Genomic DNA, 20434 nt, shown 5'->3' on the forward strand with positions numbered 1-20434 from the left:
AAAGAAGCATAGGCACGGTATACTGGTGTGTGGCTCACAAGAGAAACTGAATCAATTAATCTCCGGACTTCGTATATCCACCAACTTCTTCTTCTTCTTCTTTTGTTCTTTTTTTATCATCATAGAGAAAGCTACGTTGACCTAGCGGCTGCCGACCACCTTTAATCCACAAACTGTAGCATTGGCCGGCTGACCCAGACCCTCTCTTGTTCCCAGATGAGTAGATCTTTTACCAAGTGCAATGCATGAACCTATACCAATCCATGTCTTATACTGTTTCTTTGACAAAGATAAAATAGGCAAGATAATTTAATCTGATGACCAATCCAATTGCTTTTTCTCTCATTGGAGCCATTCAAATAGAGTTTGGCCTTTCCTTCCTTATTTGTCACGGATGGCCACATTACTAAAATCTTAAATTGGGGTCTTGTAGGGTGAGGAGGAGAATTTCTCAGGAAGCTCCCGATGGAAAGGTTCAAATTGGTGACGCTAGGGATGCGGCACTTTTGAAGCCTCCAACCTGGGTTGGGACCAGTGGGACCCAATCAAGAGAAACTCAGACGCATAATAAAAACTAGTGAGTGTTGGTGTGATAGCCTGTGTGGATGTGTGTTTAGTCTCATATTGGCTATTCACCGAGAAGATTTTGAATACTTATATAAAATTAAGCAACCATAGATATACCTTTCGGCTAACCATTTTGGTTAAGGTCCTAGGTTGTGATAGTTTGCCTCATTTCCACAACTAGATTGATGGACCTCATCTCCAAGTTGCTAGGTTTTATTAGACTCTTTAATCTTTCCCTGATAGCTATTCTTAAAATTTTATGGGCTCTACAATATATTTGTTTGGTTACCTAACAAAAAGTAGAGCGAACCTTTTGGTCTCTCTATTTTGATGAGAATCTTTTTGATTTATTATTTACTTAAGGTCCTTCATTAATAAATATGGACAATGAAGGCCGTATTGTTTTCAAACATCATATGGACAATGAAGGCCACATGGTTTTCAAGCATCATTATAATATTGAACTCAAATTTCTATGCTAAGTTGGATCTCTATTAAGATAGTTTCTTGATTAGCATAGTTGAAGATAGTTTCCATTTAATAATCCAAGCTTTTTCAGCCTCATATTGAGCTAATTAGTAGCCATCTTTTCTTAGCAACAATTCATATGTATAAGGGTCGTTCTACTGTCTTTTATCATTCTTAGTGAAAATTCACAGTGACCGTATGACATCGATTGATGCATCCATCTATAAAGTAAACATTTTTTTCTCATAATATAACCATGCACATGAACTGTTTAAGTTATTCCCACCCTTTTTTTTTTATTTTTATTTTTGTATATATACTCTGACGTTAAAAGATTAATGGTTTCAAATTAAAATTACTAAAATACTTTTAATAGATAGACATGCAAATAGATCGCGATCCTGATAGTTAAAAAAAGAAGATAGAAGAAATAGCAAAATTTTAAATTTTTATTATATTTTTAATTAATATAAATATGATTTTTTTAAATACTATTAGAACAACCGTTATATTACGGATATTTGTACAACAACAGAGTTTTACGAAAGTATACATGCAAATATCAATAACTTCTTTTTTATTTAATTAAACTAAAAAATAATAGATAAGTTAATATTTATTAATAATAAAGATGTAATTTTTCAATTTGCAGAGAGATTTGAATTTAATAATTTTTGTTTTTATCTAGGCATAGAACAGTGGCGAATAGCAGCCGTAATTTCTATGTCATAAGAGGTATTATAAATGAGTGATAATCACAACGGTCATTCCTCTAGACCTCGACATGACCTCATGCTGAGGCCTTATGTCGCATTCTCCATGTATACATACATGACATAGCGTAGGCACCAAAGGAGAGTGGTGGGTCCATGCGCTGACGAATGCGTGATAGAGATTCTGGCCTAAGAAAGACAAACAGAAAGAAACCCAGGGCTCTCGTTCCCCAACTTATTTAATTCCTGCCACTTCTTAAAAGCCAATGTCCAAGGCTCCCCTATCGCCTCATTTCCTCAGCTCTCTTCTGTAAGTCTTCAGGCTTCAGCGACTGGAGCAGGCCAACGAAGGAAGCAGAAGAGAGCCTCCCAACCCCACAAACCTAGAGTCCTAAAGGATTTTTTTTCCACCACCGCCACCGCCACCGCCGTACATACCATGGGAAGAGCCCCTTGCTGCGACAAAGCCAGCGTGAAGAAAGGTCCATGGTCTCCGGAGGAGGACGCCAGGCTCAAGGCCTACATCGAGCAGCACGGCACTGGCGGAAACTGGATCGCCCTCCCTCGAAAGATTGGTGCACATCTCACCTAGAAACCCATCGCATATCTCTTATTGATCTCTTGTTATTGTCGTCAAGGTAACATAATGTTTCATGCTTGTGTCATATTAATTAGGCCTCAAGCGATGCGGTAAGAGCTGCCGGCTCCGATGGCTGAACTATCTCCGGCCAAATATTAAACATGGAGGATTCTCTGAAGAAGAAGATAACATCATTTGCAGCCTCTATATCAGCATCGGTAGCAGGTGACCAATAATTCTAAGCCCAACGACATGGCCGCGTCGTGTGTTTAATTAGTTAGCATGGTTTTGGACTTGAATAGCATGCTTTAATTCTTGTGTTGTGTGGGAGAGCAGGTGGTCTATAATCGCCGCCCAATTGCCCGGAAGGACAGACAACGACATCAAGAACTACTGGAACACGAGACTGAAGAAGAAGCTTTTGGGCAAGCAGCGCAAGGATCACCAGCAGCAGGCACGTCGAGGTGGAGGGATGGAGCAAGGAGCTGAAAGAGATGAGAGTGGAAATTTAGGAGTTCTCAGCGAGGGTGGCAGCAGCCAGAGCACGTACTGGCCTGAGCCAGCAGCCATGCCCATGTACTCGACCAGCCAGCTCGATCGTCACGTCGACGACGAGCATGCTTCCATGAGGCAGCTGCTCATAAAGAATGAGGGGAGGTTCTCTAGCGGAAGCAACGCAGGCCTTCAGAGCCCTTTCATTCCTCCCTCGTCGGCTACACTGCCACAAATCTATGATGATTCAGCTAGCACAATGACACCTTTGGCGAACGCCACAACCACGGCGTTCGGCGAGGGCTTGCAAGGTCCAACCGGGTTCGCAGCCGACCTCGATGAGTTGCTTCGGTGCAACCCAGTGAAATCGGAAGGCCTTGATTTCTACTATGGAGCAGGAGGCATGGTTGCTGAGCACCATGGGAGCATCACATCGGAGAGCATCAACTGGAGCGAGGTAAGCCCTTTGATCTACCCGAATGTGGTTCCGAGCTACCAAGGGATGCAGCAGTGTTTGTTCGAAGAACCGGTGCACCTCATCCTGCAGTGATGATTGATGTACATGAGCTTGTGTAGATTTGTAGCATCGATGAAGGTGACGGCATTGAATTCCTCTGATAAAACCTTAATAAATTCAAGTATTTGGAAGAGATGTTTGAATTGTGTTTTTGATTCAAGTCTTCATGGTGATTGCATCTTCTTTGGTCATCTTTTTTCTTCTTTTTTTCTTTTTCTATAAAGTTGAGCAATTATATTTCGAACTGTGTGGAGTGGTTGGTTTGTTTAGTCTTTGGGAGCTTGCTATTGTTTGTTCTTCCTCCAACTCAGCCCAAAATTCATTGTCCCTGACTTAAAAGTACGCTTCAATCTCAAGGCTTCTTTTGGTCTCAAAGCTTGGGCCGTCTTGTTAGCCATCTTGGGGTGTTTTCATGTGATGACAGGATTGGGATCAAAGGTGCTGGAAGTGTTCACAATCACTATCATAAGCACAAGAAAAGGAGGGCATCTTTCCGATTCATACCAAGGTAATTTCTGGTCATAAAGTTTCAGAGGGCGCTAAAGTAGACGGAGGGCTTTTGACAATTTGGCAACACCTTCCTCCTCTTAGACCTTAGATAGCAGGGGGGGCCCAAATTGCCACTGTTTCTTCATAGGGGTTTCCATGCCTATCATGGGACCAGGATTCGTTTGATTCCTCAAAGTCTTGTCTCTGACCAATTAAGGGGAGAAGCAGCTCAAATGTCCGCGTTCTTTGGATTTACAACGTTCCGCTCTGGGTCTCGCATCAGTAATATGGTGCCAACTTAAGAGTATGAGCAGAGTAGGGAAGAGCTCAATCTCCATCTGAATGATCAAATCTCGGAGAACAAGTTTCAGTCATGTTTCCTTAAGTAGTTCCTATGAACCTTTTTTCTGATAAGTTTTAGATTTATCATATAATCCATTCTTAGGCACTCTTTGATAAATTTCTTCCCTTGAATCCTTATAAGGCTGGTTGTTCACCATTTGAAAGGAGACTTTTGCATAAGAGAGGATTTTGAAAATATATGTTTATACGGCTGTACTTATCTTGATATCAGTTCTTGGTAATGGATATTGCTGCTATTAGGGCCAAATTAACTATCAATTCCCCAAAAATGCATGTAATCCAGCCAAAATTGTATCTAAAATGCTAGAAATGGCCTCAAAATAGGTTTTTGAAAATTTTCCCATCAATTCTTGTTGTCTGAAAATTCAGTTGAGCTCCATTGTGAGATTTGAGTTGAATATTCTAGCTTGCATCAACCTGTTTTTTTTTTTTGAGAAAAACTTGTACCAGATTTTTGGCATAATTTCAGGAACAATGCCCCAAAGGTGTCAAAAGTCTATCAAGGTGTATGCATGAAGAGGTTGACTGGACCAAAGGAGGGAACAGGATGTATTCATACAAAGGAACTGATTGATTATGCAACTCTTTAAACTCGATATCTCTGGTGTTCCAACCACCAACATCTTTAAAATAATAAACCATAAGCTTGTGGAAAGTCATCGTAATTCGTAGGAGCTCCTGTTTGCATGTTGGCCACTATATATTACTATTTGGGTCTTGATAGATTTAATTATTTAAACTCACATATTATAGGAGAATTCTCACAATAAGTACCATTAAAACACCTTCCCGATCACTAATAAGAAAATAACAATAGAAGAGATGAAGATGTTAATTGTGTTTGAGTTTTGTTCCAAAATATGAAATATAAGTTTTAATCAAATGAATTGTCTGCTTTGAACTTCACAACAGATACTAGCATGGATTTCCAAGAAGATGCATTGCTATTCAAATCTCTTGACAGAAAAAAATGGAGATATATTAGCTTCAAAGAAAATTCAGTTTAATTTTAATAATAGAACACAACATATTACTTCAATCATTTGTGAGGAAGTCTTAGTTTTAACTTCCTATGCAAGAAAGTAGATAATTAGCCATAAAGAAACTAATAACAAAATATATAATGTTTAGACTCGAGATTCAAGAGACAATGAGGAGTCAAGTAAGATAAATCAACATTGCCTAACCTTGTTTTGGGTAGGCAGGTCTAGTTGGGGGAGGAAGAGAAAGAAAACGAGTAGGCATTAGTTATTTGCTTTTGGTGAAGAATATAAAAGCTGATACAAAGTCAAAACTGCGGATAAGTCCGCTGATAACAAGGTGTAGTATAGCATTGCTTGCAGGCTTGTATTACTAAATTATAGTTGTTTCTGTTCTACAATTAGACTTCTCAATTTTTAATGCGGTTTTGGTTCTTGAGGCATCTATTTGTTATTATCAGAGGAGAACAGTTTCAAACTATTGACTATTTTTTATGCCTCACTTCCAATGATCAGAGCACTACAGGAATACTTGAACTCATCGATTTCAATCATATATGATCCATTAATTTTTCTCCTACACCCAAGCCCAATCCTTGGTTTCCATGTATTTTATGCTTTGTTAGCTCGCACACAATTAGATGGTCTGTGCTTACAGATCATCAATTTTTTTTAGGCTAGTAAGCAGGACACGAATTTGTATTACTCCCCCTAATTATTGGAATGTTGAAATTTTGGACCCCCTGCTTCATGGCAAAGTTGAATTCAATCTTATCCAACTAATTGAGGTACAATGCTTCATGGAAGGCTGCAAGAATATGAGTAGAGATCAAACAGAGTAAAGTGTTCGCCCCCTCCATATCACACAACGAACCTTTGTTAAGATTGTTGATAGTATGATAGAGAGAGAAAAAAACTATTCTAGTCCAGCATTTCTAGGAACATTTGGCAACTATTATATGCACATGAGAATAAGAACCTGGCCTCGCTTTTGAGACAAAATTTGAGAGCGAACGCACGAAAATTTGCTTTTGAGCCAAAACTCTTCTCTTAGAACAAAAACCAACTTATTGGGGATGACTCCAAAATATAAAGAAAGTTATTGGCTCCTTTTAATTTATGAACCAAGAAAGTTAGAGCACATCATTTTTGGGGAGCCACTTACCCTATATCTTCTAGGGAGAAAGGACCTCTGAATTGTTAAAATTTTCGCAAGAGACCCTATTGCAGAAAGGATTTCCTCATTAAAAAATGTATATGTCAGCAGTGACATCAACATGAGGGGAAGCAACTGACTTGCTCAATAGTCTTTCTCACATTAACTATGAGTAACAACTTGAAGGGGTATTTGTCTATCATTGAGCAACGAATTTCAGCTTTCCTTTTGGACCATGCTATACCACTTCAATTCAGTAGGTCAAAAACCATGCACATTATATTTGGAAAACCAGAGCCACCCTTTCTTTCTGGGGAAGAAAGAACCAGATTAAGTTCTTTTTAGTAAAAGTTACCATTGAAGAACGGTCATGAAAGTTCCATGTCCTTTCTTCTGAGGGGAATGGTCAGGTTTGTTGTGAGCTGATTTTATAACATTTAGGTACTTGTTCTGAAGACCTTATAACCTCCATTATGACCTTTTGGGATTAGATTTGGTTGATTAAATTTCAAGGGTGAAAATTTCAGACATAGTTTTTTAATCAAAGCAACCAAACACTGTGCGTGTCTCATGGTCTGTAGTCATCAACATGGTTGGTAGCCCTAGAAAACGTTGTTGTCGGATGAATTGAATGCCTTCATAAAGTCATAGAGGCAGTTTAACTTCCATTCATTTTGATGTGTACACGTATATGAAGTGACTAATTTATCTACATTGCTCCTTGAAAGACTTTTTTTTTTTTCGTTTGAATGAAGGGAAGGCAAAGCCACCCAAATTTATTAAAGAAAGAAAGTATATACAAGGGATTACTCCTCCAAAGATATATTAGCTAGTGGGTACTGATTTTCTTAACACTCTGTTACAATGCTGATCATGTAGGACTGTCTTTAACTACATTTTAACTACAACAGCCCCAATACTTTCAGAACATATCGATATCTTGCCATATGATAAATCAAAATTCTTTTTCTTCTGAAACTTCTACAAAACTCACATCTAGCACTTTCTAACATCTTTTGCTAGAGACTTACTTAATAGATCAAATGCCGGTGTGACGTTCTGAACAACAGGATGGCATACATGTGCTTGTTATAGTGATGATCAAAAAAGTCTGGTCTGTAACTGATGGACGTTAGTGAACTCAACAGCATCATACTTCAGTGCTCATCATCAACATGCATCCCATGTAGATGTGCTTATATCAGGACAATCATGCGGGACCAAACTAGCTTCCATTGAAATAGAGATTAAACACATTCTTCTTGATTAGGCTGCCATGAAATTCCATTTAATTCTGAATCAGCCCCTAGGTTTATGATTTATGACAGTAATTAATATACAAACACCATGATTATGACTGTAAAGTGGTGAGAATATCCCAATCCTATTAGGGTTCTGGAAGAAAGATCCCCATGCAAAACGTCAAGGTTTGGCAACTTGATGGCACATGCCATCAGCCCACCTAAGATAAAAAAAATCACCAACAACATCAGAGGCAACTTCATCATGGGTCACCCCTAAACCAAGACAAAACCCAAGCCACCAATTTTTTCTTCTGATACTATTCATGTAATCGCAGAGCATCCATTGGTTAATTTATTCCATGACAGAGATAGTCACCAAGGAGTAAAGTATGCTTAGATTTTGATGCAGCTAACACACACCTATTAGCAGCCTCTTTCCACATCTTTCATATCAACCAAGGATTTCATTAATCAAGTAGTTGTCACAAGAAAGACTTGCCATGCCTTTGTTAATGATTCTCTTCCAAGAAGAAGCTGTTGTAGTGGCCCGGATCGAGTTGTCAAAGGTGGCATAGATGGATAAAGATAGTTCGCCGAATATTTCCTTCCTAATGTCGTTGTTTGGATTAATCTAATTGATTATTATGTTTGCTCAGTATCTTTCGATTACGTGCAAATGAATTAATCATGTCGAGACAAACAGAGTAAGATAGAGAAGGGGCAGCATTAACATTAATATTATTATTATTATCATCATCATTACAGCTATATTGGAACTATTACATCATGAGAGGAGAGGAAGCCAATGAAAGAGCGACGCATGATGGCGTGAGAAGCGACACAGAAGGAGCACAAATCAAGCAAGATGATTGTAAGTTATAAAAGAGATTTGATCCACTTTCATAATCACCATGAGTTCCACAAGGACCAACTCCCTTCACCAAATGAATGTAGGAAGCTAGTCCATTGTAACAACTATGGATATAGGTGATTCATTGGGTCATTCTAGTACCTTCATGTTTAAAATATATTTTTATGATCTGCATTGGCAGTGCCCTTCATGATGATAGATGCATGCCTTCAGATATAAAGAAAGACATATGACTTTTCTGTTACAGAAAAAGACCCATAGATGACCCATAGTTGGAGTTGATAGGCTGAGGCATGAATTGTTTACTGGTTGGATTGTTTAGGATCTGTGTGAAAGTGTAAGAGAGTGCTTATTTATGACCGGAAAGAAGGTAGAAGTGCATGAGGAAAGCCTTTTTTGTCAATCAAAACTAAGCACTAGATAATAACATGTTAAAAAAAAGAATACTGAAGCGTTGCTAGATTCAATAACATAGCAAGGACCAAATCGCTTAGTAAGAAATATATATAGTTTGCTTTCCACATACAGGAGCATGCAGCTAATCGCTTCGTAAAAGTGGGAAACCTGTTAAAACCCATCAAGTTGCATTGAAAATTCTCACAACTCCCCCACGTTCATAAAACTTTTCTTACTCTGTTTCCCTCTTCGTCCTTTTTTTTCCCTTGTTATTTCATAAAACTTTTCTTGCTCTACATTCAAAACTCTTCATTGTCAGTCTTTTCTTTTTCGTTTTTTGGGTAATTCCAACTTAGAACAAAAATACTGATACAAAGCTATAAGCAAATCAGAAACCCACCAATCCGCCCAAGTTTACTATCTCAAAATCAGCCTGGATCATTTCAATTCCCGGTTGGAATATTGTTGGATCACAAACCTTGAGTTAAATGTCGAATATCAAAAGTCGGCCTGGTTTTTAGATACATTTTTTGTGATCGAACTAAACTTTTCAAAGCTGTCCCTTAGGATATATCTTTTACATGCATGTGATGTCCACCAACTTCATTTTTTTCATAAATAAAAAGGTTTACCAATTTTATACGACTGTCATCATCATAAAGTTTGGAACGTATGCTTCCGTCTGTTTTAATTTGCCTGTTGTCTTTCACTTTTTAATGTCTCATAAGCTTTTCCTGTTTATTTCATATGAAACCTGTCAAATCCGATTGGATCCTATGAAGAGCAAGCGAGCAGAGTTTATTAGTTCTAAAACATTTGCCTGTAACTAAAATAAAATCATCAGTCTGCGTGAGGGGTTATCATAAGAAATTACCTGACGAGAATCCTACCCGCCCCGTTTGAAATTAGGATGGGAATGGAAACTTTTGTCGCCAGAGTTTTGGATCTTGAGGAATTTAACCTGAATCTAGTCTATTTGGCCACTATCTAAACTTACTTCCACCAGCCAGCCTGAAGCAATCAGTTTTGCTTCAGGTCATCCAACAAGGATCTAATTGTACGAGGTCTGGATTCTTGTCTGTCTCCTAGAGATCCATGGATCATGGCGTACGCATATGCACTCTGAGCAAAGCCCTTAACCCGAACCTAGATGAGCTTCCCTTGTTTTTTTGGGACCAAGGGAAGGCTAGTTCTGGGTACAAAGGCAAGTAGGCTTCAGGCTGGGTGGTTTTTGACATGACTCGCCGCCACTTATCTGAACCCGACGCCATGCAAGTCCCTAAAACTCAGTATAATCTAGGAATTCTTCATTTGCCTTTTTTTGTTTTTGGCTCACAGCTTCTTTATTTACTAAAAGAGCATTTGGTTTCATAACGCCTGCTTTTGACCTTCATATTGGATAACCAACACATTCAACCCTCCCATTTGAGGCTAACTGCAGAATAATTTTTTTAGAAAAATCAACTATGTAACTTTTTATTATATAATACCTCTGAAAAAAATCTCTCAGAATTTTTTTTAGCCAAAAAAAATCTATAGGCACTAATCAGATTAAGAAACCAACTTCACAAGGGATGGAAAAAATATATATACACACAAGAAGATGAGAGCCCTCAAATAGTCAAACCACAGTGCCTAGATGACCTAAACAGGCCGTGCACTTTACTTTAATGACCTTCTGTTCTGAAGTTTTACAAGAATACTGAGCAATGAAACAGCTCTCCGCAGTCTAGAAAGTGGAAACCCAGGGAGTGTTGGGTGAGAAAAATCATTTTCCAAACCTCTAGAGCTATCTTGGCCATCGACATCACTTGGGCCTTCAATTTCTACATCACATACATCCTGTGTGTAAGGTGGAAATTGACAGTAAGCTGGATGCAGCTGTTGTTGAATTTCTTCCATCCTTCCACTCTGCTCATCTTCTATATCCATCTCAATAAGATCCTGTCATTACCAGCACCTTAATCAGAAAAGGAAATTTGCTATCCCACTGGTATCTAATTTAAGCACCAACTACTTGCCAGCCTATATTGTCAGAGAACTTGGATTATCTAATGCAACCTAATGGACAAAACCCAAAAAACAAAACAGTGCTTTAGAGAATCAATTACGCTGCTGTGACTCTATAAGAGGTAATATGACGTGAACCTATTTAAATTACTCCTTGGATTGGGAAAAGCAACTAAGCAAGTATAATAAGTTGCTTGCTGTGGGTGCCAACTAGTGCAGTTGGTAAGTCATTGGACTGTGGCACCCAATGAATTGGACTCAAGTCACGTCTACACCTGGGTGGCTGGGTAGGGGGGCACGCCCTCCCTTTTCTAAATTTTTTCTGAAAAAAAAAACTGATCAATATTCCAATCAATAAGGAGCTAACAGGATGGTATGCTCGAGAACCCTGCTGCATTTTTAGGCTATTTATAGCATGAAACCCCCCTCTTCCAGTGAATGAACAGTATCGATTACAATAAAGAACTTGGACCAGGTCTCCTTTTTCTAAATTTTTTCTGAAAAAAAAAACTGATCAGTATTCCAATCAATAAGGAGCTAACAGGATGGTATGCTAGAGAACCCTGCTGCATTTTTAGACTATTTATAGCATGAACCCCCCCTCTTTCAGTGAATGAACAGTATTGATTGCAATCAAGAACTTGGACCAACCTGTGCTGAGAAACTCTTGAATACAGGATGGAAACGCTGCCTGCAGTACTCATTAAAAAGGAGTGTAAGGATCACTAGGACAACGGTGAAGCCTGAGGCAACTGATGATTCTTTTATCCCAAAGACTCCAAGGGCAATTATCTGTGCAAGCACCAGAGAAAAGACAGTTGTGTTGTGCATAGTGGGCCACAGTAGTCCCCCAGTTTCGTATTTTGAGCAGTATACATTAAGAAGCTGCAAATTTGGCAGATCAGGAGATGCATAATTAATCTTCAGTCCATTTCAGTAATAAATGATACTCATTTGGCACAAATTGCTCAGAGAAACAAAAGCCAGCTAACAAGATCAAGTAGGCAGTTTACAATCCAAAGATTTAACTAGAGGTTGTGATGATCATTTAAAACAGATTCATGGAGAAGTAATTGGTTTCATGTGAAATTCAAAATACATTTACACTTGACTTTAGAAACACTGTCAAAATTGGGGCAATCTGCATGATGCAGAAACCTCAGTATTCATACCAGGGCAACAAAGTCTATCTCTATTGAGCTGGTAAGAGATGCATCAACCCTACACAATGACACTATCTGGCATGGTTAAAATATTAATGGGTCTAAGAAAAGGTCTTAGATCTCCAACCTTTTCCCTCCATTTTCTATTTGACTAAGGACCCTCTGCTGGTTACAGCCCATTTAATTCATCTATTATTGATTCTTGTTATCTCCTGCAGCCAAGTTATCTAAAGGTGAACTTTGGTTGCGGCATGGATTGATGTACTGCCATGTACCGCTCGGTACAGGGCATACCATACTATACCGGGTGGGTGCCGGTACAAAACTCAAGTTTGGGTCAGCACAAACCCCATACCGTCTTATACCGCCTCTACCGAGGTGTGCCGAGGTGCGTACCAACCCATATTGAAACGTCCCAAGATTAAATGAGAAAAATAGTTGGAGGGCTATTTCTATAACAGGTGCGTGCCATACCGTACCAAACCATTAAGGTACCGATACAGTACCTGGTACAGAGATTGTAGACCTTGGATAATTAGAGACCATACTAGTAAGGCCCTTAAGAGTGTCTAGATTGAATATTATTCAATGTTTTGTTCCTATGGCAGAGCTTTGTGGTGCATGGGAGGGTGTCATGGCTGTTTTTGCTATGTTTGAAGCCTCTTGCCTATGGATCAAGGGATATTCTTGTACAGTGATGTCATGGATAAAATCTAATCAGGAAACTAAAATCCCCTATCTCCCTATTCTTCATGATATCTAGAAGGCCTCACAAGGTTTATCCTATATCTCAGTTACATATGTTTATGGAGAAGACAACCAAGTTGCTGACTAGTTAACAAGGCAGTCTGCAAGTTTGCGGTTCAACTCTTTGGGACTCTTAACCACCCAAGGGAGCTGAAACCTTCTGTATGCAGATAGTTTGAGTGGTGCTTGCATGAGGGTTTTACCGCCTTTTGTACACATATATATTCATGGAGTCTCCATCAAATTTAAGGATCTAAAATTGAGTGATATGATAATCAAATGATTAAAGTAATGATGTTTCACCTATTCATTTCAAAACTAAGAAGAGAGCCACTGCCCTATAAAATAATGAATGATAGTTCTATATTCTCATACTAAATTACTTAAGTGAAACTTTAGTTTCTGAAAAAAAATATATAAAAGTGATTACGATTTATTCATCTGATTCTAGGAGAGAGGCCAACCAAAGGAGAACGAAGGCAAAGGCCACTATTTTTGAAATGCCAACCAGCTATCAACATACGCTATAAGGTATTAACAATGCTCATGACACTGATCGTGTATTAGCCTATGCCAACAGCATTGATTGGGTGCTCATATATGCTGGCTAAATTTGAAAGGAAAAGGATCAGGAGAGAGCACATCTACTTTGTACTTGCGAAAAGAATTTATAGAAAAGCGTAGGATAGAGTTGAAATTCAGAAAAGGTAAAGAGCAGCAGTAAACTATTACAATAATACTAGATAAAAGTTTTGTTAAGCCGATATAAAGATAAAATCATGTTTGTTCAAAGAATCTTAATGATATGCATATATCCACATTTTCAACTTCCAGAATTTATTTGTATATAAGCTTGGCAGCGATCTTAGTTGCACTTTGCCCCCTTTGTGTACCATGGATGTCATGGTTAAGGCATCATATTCAACCTATACACATGAAGATACATACTAACGTACGTATGCAAAACTCGAAAATGAATTGGTATCCTAAAGCTGCAAGTGTTGTCTAGTGTCCTTTAAGGTAAAATGCATGGGAGTCTAAGATTTATGACTTCTCACCAGACTTTTAGATTTTAGCAATATTTGGAAACAATACAATTTATGAGTCCTTAAATCTTAAGAAATACCTTAGCATTCAAAAGTTCAAATTTTTTCATGACCCCAAAAATTTGGATTTTGAGCTAGAGCTAAAAATCAACATTCTATTGTTAAGGAATTTAAACTGACTATTTTCTTAATAAATAATAACTAGAGGGTTGTTCCTTAATTACATATAAAGTCAAAGTAAATAGAAATAAAGGAATTCATGGAATTGGCCCACCTCATTTGCCAACCTACCTAGCCAATCAACAAATATAAGACAGAACCAACCTAGGAGGAAAAAGAGGAGTGGGTCGTTTAGATTAGATCTTTTCTATTTCATGGGATTTAAAGGTAAGTAACATTCAACCATGCTTTAGCAATTTAAGTTTACTTCTTAGTTTTGAGTCAAGTAGTCAGATTCAAGCATATGTGTGGATTTCAAATTCAAACGACATGGCCTTTTAGAAATCTTATGATTTACCTTGTAAATAACCTGTTTGCATCTCTCGAATTTAAGTTTTATTTCTTTTTTCAAATAGCTAATTCCAAGCTTAAATATTGTTCGAAAACTATTAAACCCTTGTCAGTTTTCAAAGCTTATCATTTCTTCTTATGTCTTGTAAATCTTGTATCACTTTAAAGCAAAGTACGCAGAACCGACCGAATGCCGGAGAAGACCGGTTCCGCTTAAAAAAAAAAAAAAACATGCAGACGCGTTTGGCCAGAGAGTGGCAATAAATGCCACTCTATGGCATTAAAAGCCCCCCGCGTGGGCTCGCTGCCCCGCGTGGAAAGCCCGCACGGGGAACCGTGCGCGTGCGATTCCCTGCGCGTGGACGCGCGGTTTGCACCGCAGGCGCGAGTCGGGGACGCGTTTCCCCACTCGCGCGCGCCGGGCGCGGGAGCGCTGCCCCATGCGCGGGCCTCTCCTTTTTCTTTTCCCTTTTCCTATTCTTCTTCCCGACCCTTCTCCTTCTCTCCTTTCTGAACTATCTCCTCTCCTTTCTTCCCCTCTCTCCTCTACTCTTCTCCTCACTTTCCCCCTTTCTCCTACTAGCAAAGAAGGGTCGGAACCGCACCGGAGAACGGGTGATCCTCGTCGGCCCGAGGGAGGAGGTAGGCTTCTTCTTCTCCTCTCTCTTCTTCCTCTTCTTCTTCCTCTTCTTTCTTCCTCTTCTTTCCTCTTCTTCTTCCCCGGTGCTGGTACCGGGCTTGTACCGGTGCGAACCGGACCGGTTCGCACTGGTACCAGGCTTGAACCGGTGCGCACCGGTTCGCACCGGTACTGGCAAGGAGCCGTTTACCGTACCAGTGCTGGCCGGCACCGGTACGGTATAGGCTGAACCGATCGGTTCCGACTGGTTCAGCAAACCATGCTTTAAAGCTTATCTTCTTTTAAAGTTTCAAGCCTTAGGATTATTTCTAAAACTTAGGGTTGAAATTTCAAACCCCACTATTAGCTTCTACTTTAAAGTTTTTTGTATATTGGAACCCATAAGTAGTTGCAAAGGTTTTGATTTATTCTTCTTTGAGAGTTTGCTACTATGTTAATTTGAAATTTCGTTTTGGTTTTGATATAGAAATTATGAATTATATGAGATTTTGAGTTGATATTTTGAATTATATGAATTATGGAAATATTCTTCTTTTAGAAAATTTGCATCATCTATTTTTCATCAGAGACTACAAGTGTTTGAAAGGCATTTGTGAACTTTTATTGAACCTAAAAAATATAACAAACTTGAAAAACTTATATAGCTCCCAAGCTGCAGTAGTGTATGAATGGTCTCATTTGGTGGAACAATGAGATATGAGTGGCCTCGTCCAAATTATTTGAAGATATAAGTGGCCCCATCTATTAACCAACAAGGACATAAGTGGACCTTTGGCTAGGTAGCATATGTGGTCTAGTTCAAATTATTAATGAGGATTTATATAGACTATTAGCCAAGTGGTATTTGTGGATCTCGAGACTTCATGGGGCCTCATTTAACTTATCGGTGAAGATATATGTGGCCTCACAAGTGGCCATTGCTTGGTATAATGGTAAAAAACTTGGGCTAACAGGCACAAAGGCACAGGTTGGAGTCCTGGTGTAGCAATTTTGTGCAAAGCATACCAAAGGTTTGGTCCGTCCCCACCCCCCACCTACAATCCCAAGTCATCGGGACCATAGTTGGGTAATTGCCCTTCTATATATATGGCCTCAACGGCATTAACTGTGAGGACTTATATGGTCTTATCTATGTTAGCAATGAGGAATTATATGTCCCTATCCAACTTTCCAATGAGAATATATATGTACATGGGTTTTGCTACAATGAGAGAAAAAAAGGCATCCTAGTGCACAAGGCTCCCGCCATTACGGGGTCTGGGAAGGCTCAGATTACATAGTCTTATCCCAATATACAGAGAGGTTATTTCCGTGTTTCAAACCCGTGATCCCTAAGTCACAATTGAGCAAACTTACCATTGCACCAAGGCCCACCTTCTTTATGGATTTTGTTATAATGCTTCCACAAAATTCATTACCATTTTTTCAGTTAATATGGGTAATTCATTTATTCATGGACAATCTAGGTGATTGTTTTGAAAACAAGTTGTTGCTCATTTTAATGAAAATTATCAAATGGCAAGTACAATAACTAAAATTAAAAGAGTAAGAAAATTTCAGTTCACATGCTCTATGCACCTCTCCTCTCCTATCCTATTTTAAGAACTCAATCTCCTGTTTTAATAACTCAGACCATCCCTCTCTATTGCCTCCATCTAGCATCATCCCAAAAAATCCACAACAACAACTACCCTTTACTGATCTAACATTCTCAATACCTTCGACAACACCATCGTTGATGTCATCTTCCTCTCCATCAATGGGATCATCCTCTCCTACTACTCAAATGACATTGCATTGGAGACATTGCCACCACCGAAGCTAACAGCAGCCTCTAATCTAGACCATCACAGTGTTCGGAGGTGTCAACAACTCTTCCACCCTTTGCCTCGAGGGCTCCCTCAGTTTCAGCTCTATCCACAGCAAGATCATTGCCGATGATCGTTGGCGCGACCAAGGGTGATGTTGTCCACAACACCATTGGCACCAAGATCATAGTGGAGCACAGACCGGTGTGGAAAAGATGGAAGAGGGAAGAAAGACAAGTGACGCAGATATGGAAAAGACGGAAGAGGGGAGAAAGAAATAAAAGAATAAAAATGCAACCAGTAGCAACCAGTTACCTATATTCCCACAATACCTTTATAAACCAACAATCATGATTTACTGTGACATCTGTTAAAATATAATATATGTGCCCATATATATCTATGGATATGTATATATGCATATATCTATGTATGTATATGTGTATAACCGCATCTATATTAGTGGTGAAAAAATATATGGCCTCATGGATATAATTCAACCATTATAAGAAATATAAAACTGTGGATATAAGAGTTTATCTGAGATATAAATTGTGTCTTGGTCATTTGATTTTGAACAATTATTCAACGAATTATGTGAATCAACATAAAATGGTTTCCTTGAACCTTCATTCAAAATGTCCAATAAAAATTAAATCTATCTTAAATTTTGAAGGTCATTTGTCTTCAATGAAAAATTCATTACCATGATCAAGTTTATTTGCCAAGTTGTTAGCTCACTCTACCTATTATAAAAATTTTTCAATGTGATAAGTGGAGGGGCTACAATTTACCTTTCTGAAGTGGACTTTGTGACTCAAAAGTTGCCTTTTGGATCTAGTGATTTTTTTGGTAACTGATCTAGTGATTATTGAAGCAACACCAGGAGCATAGTTTGCATTTTATTTGTATATTTGAAGGTATTGTATTGTATACAATAAAGACTATGGTTAAGTTTGTGATTATATTTATTAATAGCTACAAATTACAATAAATTTTACTTATGCCATGTTCAATCACATGGTTTCTTTTGAGGAATATTGAATTTAATATTACTTTGTCTCGACTATGATGGTCAGATCTCAAAATTTGGGGAAATTCGAGTCTTTTGGCATGGCACATCCTATTTGTCAATTAATGTAGTTTGACTTAATCTATCTGTGAAAACATTATTGTTGGCATACAATTTCACTCTTTTTTTAATCTGGTATGTTCCTTTTGAAATGTCCATAAAATTCAAGACATTATTTCATTCTAAAAAGATGTATAATGGTTGGAATAGCGAAGGATAAAAATGTAAGTCAGTCAAGTCAACAGAAAGGGCATGTAGCTAGAAACATACTATTATGGAAAGGATTGGATATGCAACATAATGAAAACTAGAGTGATTCGATGATAATGACAAGAATGCCACTAAATGTTTTAAAGAAATAGCGAGAACTAGATGAGTGCAACAATTGGGCTATGGCCTGTTTTACAGCACTTGTAAGCAATCAAATGCAAATTGGAGGTAAAAAGGAACATATTAAAAATCACGAGGAAAAGATACTAGAGAACAATTGATCTTAAAAAGGAGGAATATAAGCAAAGAATAATTGTCTGCTATTTCTATTTATCTGACGACTAATTCTATTAACCCTAAGGGTGTTTCACTAAAACTAGAAGCTATGGTCAAGAATTTCTTATGGGGCTCTTCAGATACGTCTAAAAAGGTGCATCTACTCGCTTGGGACTACGTTTGCCAACCATCCCAGAATGGTGGTCTCGGAATTCACTTTCCAGTTGCTAAGAATGAAGCAATGATGGCTAAACATGCAGCCAGATTTATGCTATTGAAGGAGGGTCTTTGGTGTCCGTTCATGAGGGTTAAATATGGTATTTGGTCTCTTTTGGCTCTTACTTCTCCACCTCAAAGTGGTTCCCCTGTTTGAAAAAACATCTGAAGTGGTTCCCCAGTTTGGAAAAAGATCTACACCTATGCTCACATTGTTTGGTCCAATCTCAAACGGTGTATCGATGATGGTGCTTCTATTGATGTGGTTTATGACCCGTGGTTATCGACCACCCCTATGGCACGCTATCCTATACCTGTTGATACTAGCTCACTTGATTGTCTTTTTGTGAGGGATCTTAAGATGGTTGATAAGAGGAGATAGAATATCCCAATAGTCCATCAATTCTTCTCAGAGGAGATGGTGAATGGAATCCTTGCCATTGCTATCCCTGGTGGTGACAGCACAGACAAATTCGGATAGGGCCTATCTTTTGGACTAAAGGTCAAGGCGTCAGACCTATACAAACTCTTTCTGCTAGACCCCCTGCAACTTGAAGCACAGATTGGGTATGGAGGATTGGCATTCATCCATGGATTGCATTATTCATGTGGAACGCAACATGGGAATGGCTCCCTTGTCGTGCCATCTTGCATCAACGTGGTCTTCATATACCACCCCATTGTGATCTCTGTCCCGGCATAGAGGAATTCATCTCTCATGTTATTCTAGGTTGTAGATTGGAGATGCAGGTATGCAGGCGAACCTCCCTTCAGAATTCGTCTACTATTCTTTCTCTCTCCCTTATTTTTCTACAGACTATTAAAGGGGTTTCTTCTAGTAGTGGATGGAGGTCTGAAGGCATCCTTATGTGTTAATAGCTTATCACATATGGTTGGCCAAAAACAAATGCATTTCAAAATGTGATTCAAAGTTCCAGATTGATTATTATGAAGGCCTATACCCAGGCTCAAGAATTCATCCAAGTGACTGCTCTGGAAGGATCTTTGACAACAGAGAAAATTTATGGCTCTTCTGTAGCAGGTTTTGCTCTTCTTGGGAGTCACCCTTCTATTTCCTCAAGATCAACTTTGATAGCAGTGTTCAGAACAAAGGTACTTATGGTGGTTCAAGCTTTTTGATCAGGAGCTCCATAGAATTATTTAAAGCTGCAGGCACAGTGGTATTTGATATTGCGGTTTCAATGGTAGAACTACAAGCAACATGGGAAGGTTTGACATGCTATAAAAATTTTGGGTGCCTCACACAATTTTTTGGGCGGGGATTCTTTGACAGTCATCAAATGGCTATTGGCCTCATCACCTCTAGAGGGTGGTTCCCACCTACTGGTACAGGATTGCTGGCAAATGATTGTCGACCTACATTCTTTTGAGGAAACACATGTTTATAGGGAAGTGAACAACGTGGCAAATTGGGTTGAGACTTATGTGGCCAATCATACAGGGACTACCCTCAGGACTTCTACTTCTACGGCCCCCACTTAGCTTTTGAATACTTTATACACTGATTATCATGGATGTATTATATAGGATAGCATAATACCAATTCACCAAAAAAGGAAAAAAAAGAATAATTGAGGCAAAATATTAGAAATAATATACATCTTGGTATATGTTCATTAAAAATTGATTTTTTTCTCTTAAAATGAAAGAACAAGGTTTAAACTTACATTTAGAGAGTGCTAATTACAAAAGAAAAGGAATAGCAAGAATCAAAATAGAACTTGAAAGTGGAATCTAAAAGTTAGGGTTTGTCGAACCACATTGGATCAGACAATTTGGTCCATACCAAACCGAACCGCCCAAGAATCGGGACAGTTCGGCCGGTCGAGACGATTCGAACCTTAAACACCTCCCAAGCTCCCCCCCACCCTTTCTATCT

General features: G+C 38.7%; 2 protein-coding genes across 4 annotated transcripts in view; one reads left to right on the forward strand and one right to left on the reverse strand.

Moving 5' to 3' along the window:
* Positions 1-2013: 2013 nt before the first annotated feature.
* On the forward strand, positions 2014-3492 carry LOC103713671 (transcription factor MYB4-like). Its single transcript, XM_008800677.4, has 3 exons — positions 2014-2323; positions 2424-2553; positions 2665-3492. The coding sequence occupies exons 1-3, from the start codon at positions 2188-2190 to the stop codon at positions 3368-3370; spliced, it is 972 nt and encodes a 323-aa protein (XP_008798899.2). The 5' UTR covers positions 2014-2187; the 3' UTR covers positions 3371-3492.
* A 6878-nt stretch (positions 3493-10370) lies between these two features.
* The window catches only part of LOC103713672 (CSC1-like protein RXW8), a 30572-nt gene continuing 20508 nt past the window's right edge, over positions 10371-20434 (reverse strand). For all 3 annotated transcript variants that reach the window (XM_039114313.1, XM_026807186.2, XM_008800678.4), the window contains exons 10-11: positions 11498-11731; positions 10371-10780 (exon numbers count right to left, since the gene is read on the reverse strand). In XM_039114313.1, coding sequence (XP_038970241.1) covers positions 10499-10780; positions 11498-11731 — 516 coding nt within the window. In that variant the 3' untranslated portion in view covers positions 10371-10498. The remainder of the gene's footprint in view (positions 10781-11497; positions 11732-20434) is intronic.

This window comes from Phoenix dactylifera, chromosome 16, assembly GCF_009389715.1.
Source record: "Phoenix dactylifera cultivar Barhee BC4 chromosome 16, palm_55x_up_171113_PBpolish2nd_filt_p, whole genome shotgun sequence".
Lineage (NCBI taxonomy): Eukaryota > Viridiplantae > Streptophyta > Magnoliopsida > Arecales > Arecaceae > Phoenix > Phoenix dactylifera.

Bases quoted from the DNA above. Each gene is read 5' to 3' on its own strand.
- LOC103713671 (XM_008800677.4), top strand. From the start codon at position 2,188: ATGGGAAGAGCCCCTTGCTGCGACAAAGCCAGCGTGAAGAAAGGTCCA. The intron at 2,324-2,423 runs GTGCACATCTCA...CATATTAATTAG, and splicing joins CGCCCTCCCTCGAAAGATTG to GCCTCAAGCGATGCGGTAAG. The intron at 2,554-2,664 runs GTGACCAATAAT...GTGGGAGAGCAG, and splicing joins TATATCAGCATCGGTAGCAG to GTGGTCTATAATCGCCGCCC.